Genomic DNA, 12302 nt, shown 5'->3' with positions numbered 1-12302 from the left:
AAATTGGTTACATTAAAATATTTCCTAAGATTTTAGCACAATCTCCTTAAATGAAATATTTCATTTTGTTGAATAGATTATGAGAGACTAAAGTAAAAGGTAAACTTGCTCTTGTTTAAATGTTCACAGAGCAAAGATATTGCAACGAATAATATACAGTATAATTTTGTGGTACTCAGTTTTACTGTTGCCTTGTAATGACATTGAAAAAGAACAACAAGAACTAGTCAAAACATGCTGACCTTTATTTGGACTCCATATAGTTCTCAACAGTATTAAGATGTGGTTCACTATCCTTATCCCTAAATATATACTCATAGGAAATGAAATCAGTATATCAAAAAGACACCTTCACCCAAGTGCCATTGCAGCTGTATCAAATAGAGTCAAGAAATAAACACAAGCAAACAGTGGGCAAATCATAAGGAGTCTAATGGAAAGTGGAGGAAGAAGAAAGTGCCTAGAAATGACAAGAGCTCCATAAGAAGGCAAACAGAGCCAGTCTACCAGGACACAGAGGGGAAATCCAAAGACCTTTAATGGACTGGACCTAGGCCCTCTTCATGGACTAGGAGAGGCTATGTGGGTGGATCCTCTATAAGGTGAGAGTAGCTTCTCTCTGGCATGGACTGTTTTCATAGCTTTTCAATTATTTCCCACTGGCAGGACTGCCTTTACAGGCCACAGGATAGGTGGGTGTGCTTGGTTCTAGTGCAGGTTGATAAGCTTGGGTGGGTGGGTGCCTCTCCCGGTGTTCTGAGGAGTGGGGAAAGAAGTGTAGGGGAGAAGGAGGGAGGGTGAAATGAATAAAAAGTAAAGAGCAGATTTTGGCTATTACAAATAATGCTGCTATGAACATAATTGAGCAAATTTCCCTTCTTGTATGGTGGCCCAGCTCTCAAGTATGTACGCAGAAGTGGTATAGTTGACTTTTGATGTAGAAATACTCCCAATATTCTGAGAAAGAACCAGACTGATTTCCAGTGTGGTTGTATAAGTCTTCACTCCCACCAGCAACTCAGTAGGGTTTCACTTTTTCCACATTTTTGCCAGAATGTGCTTTCTTGAGTTTCATGTCTTAGCCATTCTGATAGGTGTAATATGAAATATCAGAGTTGTAAAAGTCAAATTCTGGAAACAACTTATATGTCTCTCATCTGAAGAATGGAAAAAGGAACTGTGCTACATTTATAGAATGAAGTACTATTCAGCTATTACAAACAAGGAAATCTTGAAATTTGTAGCCAAATGGATGGAATAAGTAACAATCATCCTGAGTAACCCAGAAAGACATGCATGGTATATACTCACTTATAAGTGTATATTAGCCCAAAATAGATCTCCTCTGAGGGACTCCACCAAGGAGGGAATCAGAGCAGATACTGGGACTTGAAGATGGACTCTGGTCAGAGCACTGAGAGTTGTAGGGAAGAGTACGTTGATGGAAGGTCCAGGAGGGAACAAGCGCTCCACTGGGAGATCATCAAGGCCTGCAGCTTGGGACAAAGGGGGGGGGGGCCTGCATGAACTGATTCACCAGCCAAGAACAATGCATACAGAGAACCAAGATCCTCTGTTCTGATGTAGCCAATGGACACCTCAGCTCCAATTCTGCTGAAGCTCTGACATGCATTCTGTTGCCCATGATTTGGTCAATGTTCCTAGACAATATGCCCTTGTGGGCACACAGAGGAAGGGGATACAGGATATCCTGATAAGACCTAATATGTTTTTCCAGACAGTGGGGTAAGACGGCCCCCCCTATCAGAGGTATAGGGGAAGTGAATTTAACAGAAAGGGGAGGGAGTGGTGGGAATGGGAAGATAAGAGCATGCGGATAGCATTCGGAATGTAATGTGAATAAAGTATAATTAATAAAAAAGAAAAGAAAACATTTTTTAAAAGAATGGAAACACACACACAAAAGGAACGAACAAACTAAATGTACATGAACTGATAGAGAATTAATATGTGGTACATTTAAATAATTGAATATCATTCAATTATAAAATTTAAATTCTTTGACTAGGAAAATAACATTATTAGAGACGGAAATCCTTATGGTACAAAAAAGAAATGGATGAATGATTTCTCATATACATGCAGGATCTAAAAAATACTTATCTTCATACCATTAAAGTAGAATGGTGATTCCACTAGGCCAGAGGAAATAGGAGTGAGAGAGGTGTGGAAAGATTGAATGATTAGCACTAAGTTATAGTTAGATAAAAAGACAAGGCTCTGTGCCAAATACACAATATGAGGACTACAGAAAATAATAATGTACTTCATACTAGGGAAACCTCAAAGAAAGCATTTTAAACATTTTAAATATAAACAACAAATTTTGAGTTGATAAATATAATTAATCTCTTTTAAATATTGTGTGCTGTTCACATTCATGAAGTTAATTTGGTACTTTATTAACATAATGAGCTTTTGTGGTCTTATCTATTAAAAGTAAAATAACAAAATAAAAATTATATATCCAACTTAATATGCAAAGAAATGAAATGATAATGACAACAAGGAAAATGGTAATGTTAGGGATAACTTCTGATGATAACAGATAAAATTACATTTTATTAGGAGATTTCTCATTACTCTTTTCTTTCATTGCTCTTATTGTTGAAGTTTCTGAAAGAAATTTGTTGCAGCAACTCCCATTTTGTTGAAAGAGCTGTGAAACTACTTTATGTTCAGAAATAATTTTAATTTCACACCCACTTGTGATATAGATTCATAGTAGTGTATTCTTCTACCACATCCTTCTAACTCTGACTCATAATTGCCATAGATATGTAGCATATGAATTTAGAGTAGACCATAAATTAGTAACAGTAAAAAATCACACAGTCTGTTTTTTCTTAAGCTATAAAAAATGATAAAATATGAGTGCAAGCGTATTTGATAAGGGCATTTGTTTAACTATGTTCAATGACAATGCTTATTTCGTGAGATGGCATATAAAATTAAGCATATCTTATTTTCTCAAGAAATGAAATTATGTAAAATCAGGTAAATGTTTATTTTATAAAGTTTCATTGTATATTATGAAATTTCTACTGTATTCTGCATTTATTATTAATTTTGGAAAGGGTATTCTTGACTAGAACACAGAAAGTGAAGAAGTAAATCAGTTTGAACAATAAAACTACTATATAAATATTTAGAGATATAGGAATATTACATTACTTATTTATGAGCCAAAGCAAGTAGTATCCTAATCAAATATCTTATGAAATAATTTTTGGGTGTCTATTGTATTGATGATAAAATTTAAAAGTACCCGACAGACAAAAGAAGCTAAATATTTATTAAGTGAGGTAATATGTTATTTTTGTTTATTTTGTTCTGGTTTGTTTGTTGGCCTGCTTGTTTTCTAAGGAGAAGGAGAAAGGAGGCGTGGAGTTGAGAGAGTGAGACAGTGGGGAGGATAGGAGATGAGGGAGGAGAAGCTTTGAACAGAATGTAGTATATGGAAAATAAATTTCTATTGAAATTAAATAGAAGAATATATTATAAAAAGTAATGATATATAAATATTTATATTTTATTACATTTTTATATTGTATGGATTCTATGTTAAATATGTACATGTATGTCAATGTTCACCTTCTTATGTTGCAACTATAGCAGTCAGAGTACTTTTTGTAGGAGTCAGTGTTCTTTTTCAACAATAAAGTTCTTAAGAATAGACTCAGATCATCAGATATTTTAACAAGCATTTTACTGGTTAAATCCATATCTTCTGGAAGTATCATTAGTTTTTTATCATAAATTAGAAGCTTATAATTGGGGGATATCTAATGTGAGAATTATAAACTTCCACATTATTCTCTGATTCATTCTATTTGATTATCACACAGGAACAAAAACTGACTGAACAAAAATATATAACAGTTTTAATATGTTGTAAATTCAAAGATGAAAAGTATTCAACATCTGTGTCCTTTACCCAATCTGAAAAGCAGTAAATATGTCTCTTATATTTCACTTGCATATCAATAGCAAATTATCTTCTACATATTTAAGTCAACAGTGATATGAGTAGATTTGGTTTTGCAAAGAATATATTTATTTATTTATTGAACATAGTTCTTTTCAATGAATATTTAATTTCCTTACTTTCTAAGGTATTTCTTTCTTCTAATTTAGTAATTTTTCAGCATTGGTAAGTGATAATCAAGTCGCAGAATAAATACTTTAGGCTGATTCAAACACAAAGCATTGTATGATATTGTTAATAGATTCAGAAATTTAATCTCCTGAGCATGAGCACCATTAACATGTATGCACTACATAATTTCTGGAGAATCTGTTTAAGAGCTTCACTTTAATTTACTGTTTTTAGATATGTACATTCTTAATATGACCCATGTTAGTGTAAATTGTATCACTAATAATTGAAGTTTTATTTATATGACCTAGGGAAAAGAAATGTTTTAATTTTCTGAATTTAATTCTGATAGTGATACAAATAGAATAGTGTGTCCATGGTTCAAATATGAAAGTCAGAGGACATCTTACAAGAGTCAGTTTTGCTCATTCTTTAATAGAGGTTTCAGGAAGTGAACTCAGCACATCAGACTTGATAGCAAGCATTTTCATTTTCTGATTCATTAACTTTAGCCATTGCTCTTATTTTTGACAAATAGACAGAGAGACGGACACCCATACAAACACATACACAGAAAGAGAGAGGGGGGGGGAGAGGGAGAGAGAGAGAGAGAGAAAGAGAGAGAGAGAGAGAGAGGGGGAGGGATAGAGGAAGGGAGGGAGGGAGAGAGAACTAGGAGAAAGGTAGGGGAAGGCACTTTACCCATGTATCTTATTTTATTTGAATTATTGTAGCCTAGGAAGGTAATCTTCTCAAATGAACAAGTTCACATTCAAGATTTTTGGCTGCTGTTTGTTTTGTATTCATTTATTACTCCTAGAATAACATCAAACTAATTTGTGTGCAGGCCAAACTCTAAGGATCACCTGTAGTCTTTTTGAAGGACTCAAAACTAACAGTAAAAGTATGGCTGGCTGATAAGAAAGCTGTTTTCATCAAGGCTGCCAAAAACAAATAGCCAAAACACTATTCCTGATTGTTTTGTGGTTCTTCTTGCTGTAGGTAGTTTATTGCACATATGTGTCATAATATTAATGTATAAGTAAAAAAGGTAAAAATCTTTAATTAAAAATAATAACAAATATGACTGGCTGAAATTCAGAAGTTTGCTCTTCTTAAATGCAATATTTCTTTGCAATATTGACCATAAGAAAGAACACAGTTTTTAAATTAGTTATCTGCTATGATGGTAACAACTGAAATGTTTTGCTTAAATTAATTTTGTTGTTTTTCTTTTTTGTTCTTAAGAATACAACCACTACATAATTTATAGTTGCTCTCAATTTTCCATATAAAATGTCAAAAATATATAAAAATATAATCTAAAATTTCATATTCTTTGGCTACAGTCTTTAAAATTTACTTAAAGGCAAATGTCTTTATGAATTAATGATTTCTGTACAATACAATAACAGCTTTTAAGTATGTTTAAGCTTTCTGCAGGCATATGTGAAACTTTCACAATGTCTATGACTCATTGAAATTGTGACAATAAGCAGATGTCAATTACTAATTCCTTTTACTTAATCTACATGCATATTTTAAAATGTCAACCACATAAATTCAAGCCATGGAGTTTGAAAAGTGCATTTTATATTCATGGGTTAAATTCTCATTCAATGCTACAACAAAAGTTTTATAAGAACAACAATAATAAAATATAATAGTTATTTTTAGAAATGAACTTACTTTTGCATGACAAATGATTTCTAATATGCTTCCATTTTTCTTTGTTATAAAAATCATAAAAAACAACACAATTTTCTTAGGAGACACATTTTGTCTAGCTCTCCGTTAATGTACAATATATCATGAGTATGTTAGAATTATCTTGTCATGTATTGCCTGCTCAAAACTATTTTAAATATTAAAATGTGCAAATCCTAATGCTTTATAAGACTTAATTCTTTCTGTGAATATTTTTCTATGACAAGCTTACTGCTAGTCACCAAAAAAAACAAAGCTAATAGAACTTCAATTGATTTGGTTCTATAATATAATATAGGTTGATACTAAATAGTAATAAGAGATTAACTGTATAGTCCATGCTATAAACTTGTAATGTAAAGCCTATGCATATACATTTTCATTAATGCTTGCCTATAAAAAATAGTGATACCCTGTGCCAGGACACCATTTGCCTAACTTATTGACAGTTGAAAAACATCATGGCTATCCTTAATGCGCATAAATTACATTTTACATTTGCACAGATTTAATAACTAAGTAGTAAGATAAATATAAGTGAGGTAATTCAGATAGCTGAAAGAAAACTTATTTCCTATAGTCTCTTCTAGATTCAACTTATGCTTTTTCCATATACTTGTTCCTAAATAATAATTCTTAACATAAATATAGGATTTAAAATCAGAAACAATTTAAATCAAGTGTTTTATGGTGTATAACAGACATTTCAGGGTTATCTGAGACCCAAAAGGTTTAATATATTGGAACACTGTAAGATGTAGCAAAAATATCGAATAAATGAATTGATATTACACTCAGCAGACAAATGGCTACACTTAAACCAGATGAGATTTATGCCTTACCAACAAGAATAAAAAATATTGTGGCTTCTGACCATGGTATGTAGTTAAGACTCAACTATATAATGAATGATAATAATAAAAATATAATATTTAATCAGACAAAATTTAAAGAATGAATTTAGTTGCAATTCATACTCAATAATATACTAATTAAGGTTCAAAAACTTTTTAGCACTGGTAATTTACAATATAGGTATACAATTTTATATGATATTACTTTAAGTCTTATATTATTCAATTTCATGTTTTCCCAGTTTCTATCTCTTAAATATTGAAACAATAAAAGAGCTTGCACATTAAAGTGTGGCAAGAATGACAAATGTTTGGTGAAGGACAGTATACACAATTAATTAAATATAAAAATCCTATGTACTATCAAGTTTTAAAAATTATATTATTATGTTTCAGGTGCATATGTTTAATGTAATGTTAAAAAGGAAGAAAATGAGTCTGGGTAATCAGCTTAGTTGGTTGAGTCCTTTTCTAATATGTCCTGCATTAAAAACAGATGTTATTCCTGTAATCTTAGCACCCTCAGAGGTCCAGGTTCATATTCAGGTATATATTCTCTTCAAGGCTAGCCAGGTTTATAAGGTTAAGAATTCAGGAATGGGGAAAGACAAAGAAAGAGAAAAGGGAAAATATACAAAGGAAAGGAAATAGAGAGGAACTTTGAATCTTTGATATTAAGGGAACTCAATGAGTGTACTCATCTAGTCAAGTCTAATACTATTAGAATCCATATAGTCTTGACTCATATTCAAATTCTCATTTCACTCTTCCTCTATGAAGAGTTTATCAGGGCATATTTCTGAGAAAAGTAAGACAAACATGGAAATAAGACAGACATGGAAATACAGTTATCCCATATTTTCTTTCATATGCAGAAAAACGCCTTAATGTAGAAAAGGAATTAAGCAACAGAGAAAGGATTCTGGGCATGAGGTTAATCATAAGTTAAATGGATTGAATTTTCCTGATGACTAAGGAGGTTGAACATTTCTTTAAGTGTTTCTCAGCTATTCAATATTCCTTTGTGGAGAATTCTCTGTTTAGTTCTGAGCCCCATTTCTGAATTGGGTTATTTGGTTTGGTGGTGATTAATTTCTTGAGTGCTTTATATAGTTTGGATATTAGACCTTTTGTCAGATATAGGGTTGGTGAAGATCTTTTCCCAGTCTGTAGGCTGTTACTTTGTTCTATTGACAGTGTCTCTTGCCTTACAGAAGCTTCTTAGTCTCATGAGGTCCCATTTATTAATTGTTGACCTAAAGGCCTGGGCTATTGGTGTTCTGTTCATGAAGTTGTGCCTTTTGCCAGTGTGTTCCAGGCTCTTCCTCACTTTTTCTTCTAACTGATTTACTGTCTCTGGTTTTATGTTGAGGTCTTTGATCCACTTCGACTTGAGTTTTGTGCATGGGTGACAAATATGGGACCAATTGCATATTTTTACATGTAGACATCCAGTTAGACAAGTACCATTTGTTGAACATGCTATCCTTTTTCTATTGAATAGATTTGGCTTCTTTGTCAAAAATCAAGTGACCATATGTGTGTGGATTCATATCTGGTTCTTGGATTCGATTCCACTGATCACCACCCTATTGCTACGCCAGTGCCATGTTGTTTTAATTACTGTTGCTTTATAGTACAGCTTGAGATCAGGTATGGAGATTCTTTTGGAGGATCTTTTATTGTACAAAATTGTTTTAGCTAATCTGGTTTTTTTTTTTTTCTATATGAAGTTGAGAATTGAACTTTCAAGAACTCTGAGATTCCATCTTACACTCAACAGAGTGGCTAAGATGAAAAAAATTCATTGACACCACATGCTGGGGAGGATGTGGAGAGAGAGGAACCCTTCTTCAGTGCTGGTGGGAATGCAAACTAGTACAGCCACTTTGGAAATCTATCTGGCACTTTCTCAGAAAACTGGGAATAAGGTTTCCTCACGACACAGCTATTCCACTCCTTAGAATATACCCAGTAGATGCTCCAGCATGCAACAAGAAAATTTGCTCAACCATGTTCATAGTAGCCTTGTTCATAATAGCTAGAACATGGAAACTGCCTAAGTGTCCCTCAGTAGAAGAATGGATAAACTGTGGTACATTTACACTATGGAATACTACTCACCTATTAAAAACAAGGAATTCCCGAAATTTGTGGACAAATGGGTTGAACTAGAATGATCATAATGATTGAGTTAATGCAGAATCAGAAAGAGTCAAATGGTGTATACTCACTTAATATCTGGACACTAGCCTAAGGGGCATGCCCCCATGAAAGACTTTACTTACCAGGAAAGTGGGTCAGAGGGGAAACATCCTATTGGTACTTTAAGTGAGAGAAACATGGGAGAATGGGGAAATAGAGGGATCCAGAAGGTCCTAGAAACCTACAAGAAGAACATTATGATGGGTGGATCTGGGCCCAGAGGTCCTACTCAAACTATGGCACTAATGAAGGACAATACATGCAGTAAACCTCGAACCCCTACCCAGTTCTAGCCAATGGAAAGGACATTCTTCACAGTTGACTGGAGAGTAGGGTATGACTTTCACATGAACTCTGGTGCCCAATATTTGACAATGTTCCCTGGATAAGGAGGCCTGGTAGCACTCAGAGGAAGGATAGCAGGCTACCAAGAAGAGACTTGATACCCTATGAGTATATACAGGGGGAGGAGGTCCCCCTCAGTCTCAGTCATAGGGGAGGAGAGTAAGGGGAAAATGGGAGGGAGGGAGGAATGGGAGGATATAAGGGATGGGATAAAAATTTAGATGTAATGTGAATAAATTAATAAAATATATTTTTAAAAATATATAAAAATAAGATAAATAGAAGTGATAATAAATAACAATTATCTATGGAAATTTTTACAATGAAATCCAATAATTTTAAAAAGAAATAAGTATATGATTTTGAATCATACACACACAAATGTTCTTATGATTATTATATAGCTATAGCTCCTGTAATGTGTGGTGAAGTAGCTAGAAAACTATAAGAAGAGGAGAGTTATAAAACTGTGTGTAATGTTTCCACATTGACCTTATTATGTATCACAATGTTCAATATATAAGGCAATGAAGGATGTTATAAGTAAGATGTCATTAATATTTCAATTTTTTAATAATTGCAAATATTTATTAGACTATGAATGTTGTTTATATAATATGGGCAAAGCAGTACTCTATCTAAACACAAAAAGTCTCAAGATCTGAACACATTCAAAGTAACCAAAAATAATTAATCATATTTTCAAATTGTCATATCAAACTTGAAGAATAAGGAGATCTGCATATAACTTATTGAATATACTACTGACTTCAGGAAGACGTATACTTTAGTAATTAGTTCAGCTTTCTCAAAATAGCAACAGATTATTGATTGCAGTTTTAAAACTTCCAAAGGAAAATTATAGTTTTTGGATAATAGTAAAACAATAGGATGGGCATTTTGAAATATGAAGTGAAAATGAGCATAAATTTATGTGAAGAATTCAAAATATCCAATAACATTTTAAAATTTTGTGACCAAAAAATAAAATTATATAAATTTTAACTGGTTGCATAAATTTCATTTTAAAAATATTGCTACTTTCTTAGCCTAACCTTAATAGAGGCTCACAAATAGTATACACAAATAGTACATTGGGGAATGTATATCTTATATGCCATTAAAAGAATGGAAATTTTGAGTAATTATTAAACATGAACACAATATAAAAGTTTATAGGTCAAATTAGAAAATAAATGAAAGATGATATTTTATCCTTAATATTTTCCCAAACAAATATTGAAAATATTCACTTGGTCAGATGAATAAATATATAATTCAATCCATGTATAAGTTGAAAGCAACTACTTTAAGTAAATGACTAGATGATTATATTAAGTTTGTTACATAAAAACTGATGACAAGTAATCGGAAAAAAGAAAGAAACAAACAAAAAAGAATAGAAATTGGAAAAAATATTCAAGTAGTCACGATAACCAACAAGGAATATTATTTTAGATATTAGTTAATTTTAATATCTGAGGCAAGCAGTTAAAACTGTAATAGCTTATGAGAAGTGAAAAAGCCAAAAGTTCTTATAACAAAAACAATAAACAAATCACTTTTAAACGAAACATGCATTTTAGTGAAGTTTTGTGTTTGTTTCTACTATACCTTTCTTTAGTCCAGGAATGAAAGCTAAAAAGAGATTTTCATAAAGTTAAACTATATATATATATGTATATATATATATATATGTTATTCTTCCAAATATACTATATAAACTATACAATAAATTATATTTCATTTATCCTCATGCCCATTTCACAGAGTGTGCTAACTTACACAAGATTTAAATACATTACAGTGTCTTCTGTAGTTTGTGTGAATGTGAATTGACCAGGCCTATGTGATAAGTTGTGCTTTCAGGAAGTGATGGTTGCTCCTTTAGCTAACTTTGTGTTTTTACTTATCTATTAGGAGCTCAACTTATGCAAGAAATCCATATACTTCTAACTTTATTGACTGTGAAAAGAAAGGATAGTACATGGAAAAAATTCCATTAGCATTCATAGAACCTTCTACTGGAAACAGAATTACACCAAAACAGTACATTTTACCTAGAACACTCTGTCTCCAAAATCTGATGATGAAAATAAAGATAACTACAAACAAATCAATAGATGATATCATGACAGTGTTTCAGTGGGATTATTTTTACTATTGTTTTAAGAAAAGTTTCATATATCTAGCTTTACAAGTGTATATACATACTATACAATTAGAACATGAAGATTCGTGTACATTACAGTCATTTTCTAGATAACTACAAAAAGAACTAGGAAGAAATAGATCACTGCTTAAAATTGTATAAGGGAGAGCATTACCTGCTTGAGCATCCTTAGTACATACAAAGAAAAAAGTTCAAAACAAATGAAATCATCTTTCCCACACTCAAACAACAATATAGAGTGTTGGTAGAATTTAAGCTTATATTTAGGTGGCAACCAGCCACTATGGAAATCTACTCTTCTATAAAAAAAATCATTGCCAAGATGTGAGAACAACATGTCTAGTCAAATCACTTTGTTGAAGGCAGCCCTTTATAGCAACTAGTATCAAGATATCAGTGCTTTTATTAATCTTTTAGAATATTTCAACATATATAAATACAAATGTAATCACCATTTCACATAACAACTAAAAGGAAAAACTGAGAAAATAATGTATTTTATGAATTAAAATATTGTGTTGGCCAAAAAGATTTTTATTGAAAACAGTAACTAGCAATTTAGTTATATTTTTAAAGAAAGAGGAATATTAATCTTTTTAACCTGAAAAATATTAAGACAAAAACATTGTGCTTCAAAAATGAAGCCTTAATATTTTCAGTAATTATATCTTTCTGACAATTTTAACTAAAAGAAAAATCTATGATGTACACAACTGAGTTCATTATAGAAATAATTATGTGATTATTATATTTTGCTCATGTTTTCCCCAAATAGTATGCCTTCTTTAATCAATCTGGTAAACTCAATATTTCTTGGTTAGCACAAATATTTAATAGAGTGTTTTCTCTCTTTTGCAAATATTGTACCTATTCCCAAAGTGAATCTCAAATAAATCTG

The 12302-nt window shown here is 32.0% G+C and overlaps 1 protein-coding gene across 2 annotated transcripts in view; it reads right to left on the bottom strand.

The window, feature by feature from the left end:
• Pcdh11x (protocadherin 11 X-linked) overlaps nt 1-12302 on the bottom strand; it is a 598814-nt gene that overhangs the window by 87288 nt on the left and 499224 nt on the right. Inside the window, exon 7 of one of the 2 annotated variants that reach the window (XM_051141350.1) lies at nt 10846-10869. The exons of the other annotated variant lie outside the window; for it this stretch is intronic. Coding sequence (XP_050997307.1) covers nt 10846-10869 — 24 coding nt within the window. The remainder of the gene's footprint in view (nt 1-10845; nt 10870-12302) is intronic. 2 annotated transcript variants of the gene reach the window in all.

Source organism: Acomys russatus, chromosome X (assembly GCF_903995435.1).
Source record: "Acomys russatus chromosome X, mAcoRus1.1, whole genome shotgun sequence".
Lineage (NCBI taxonomy): Eukaryota > Metazoa > Chordata > Mammalia > Rodentia > Muridae > Acomys > Acomys russatus.
This window is presented reverse-complemented; position numbering and strand designations above follow the sequence as displayed.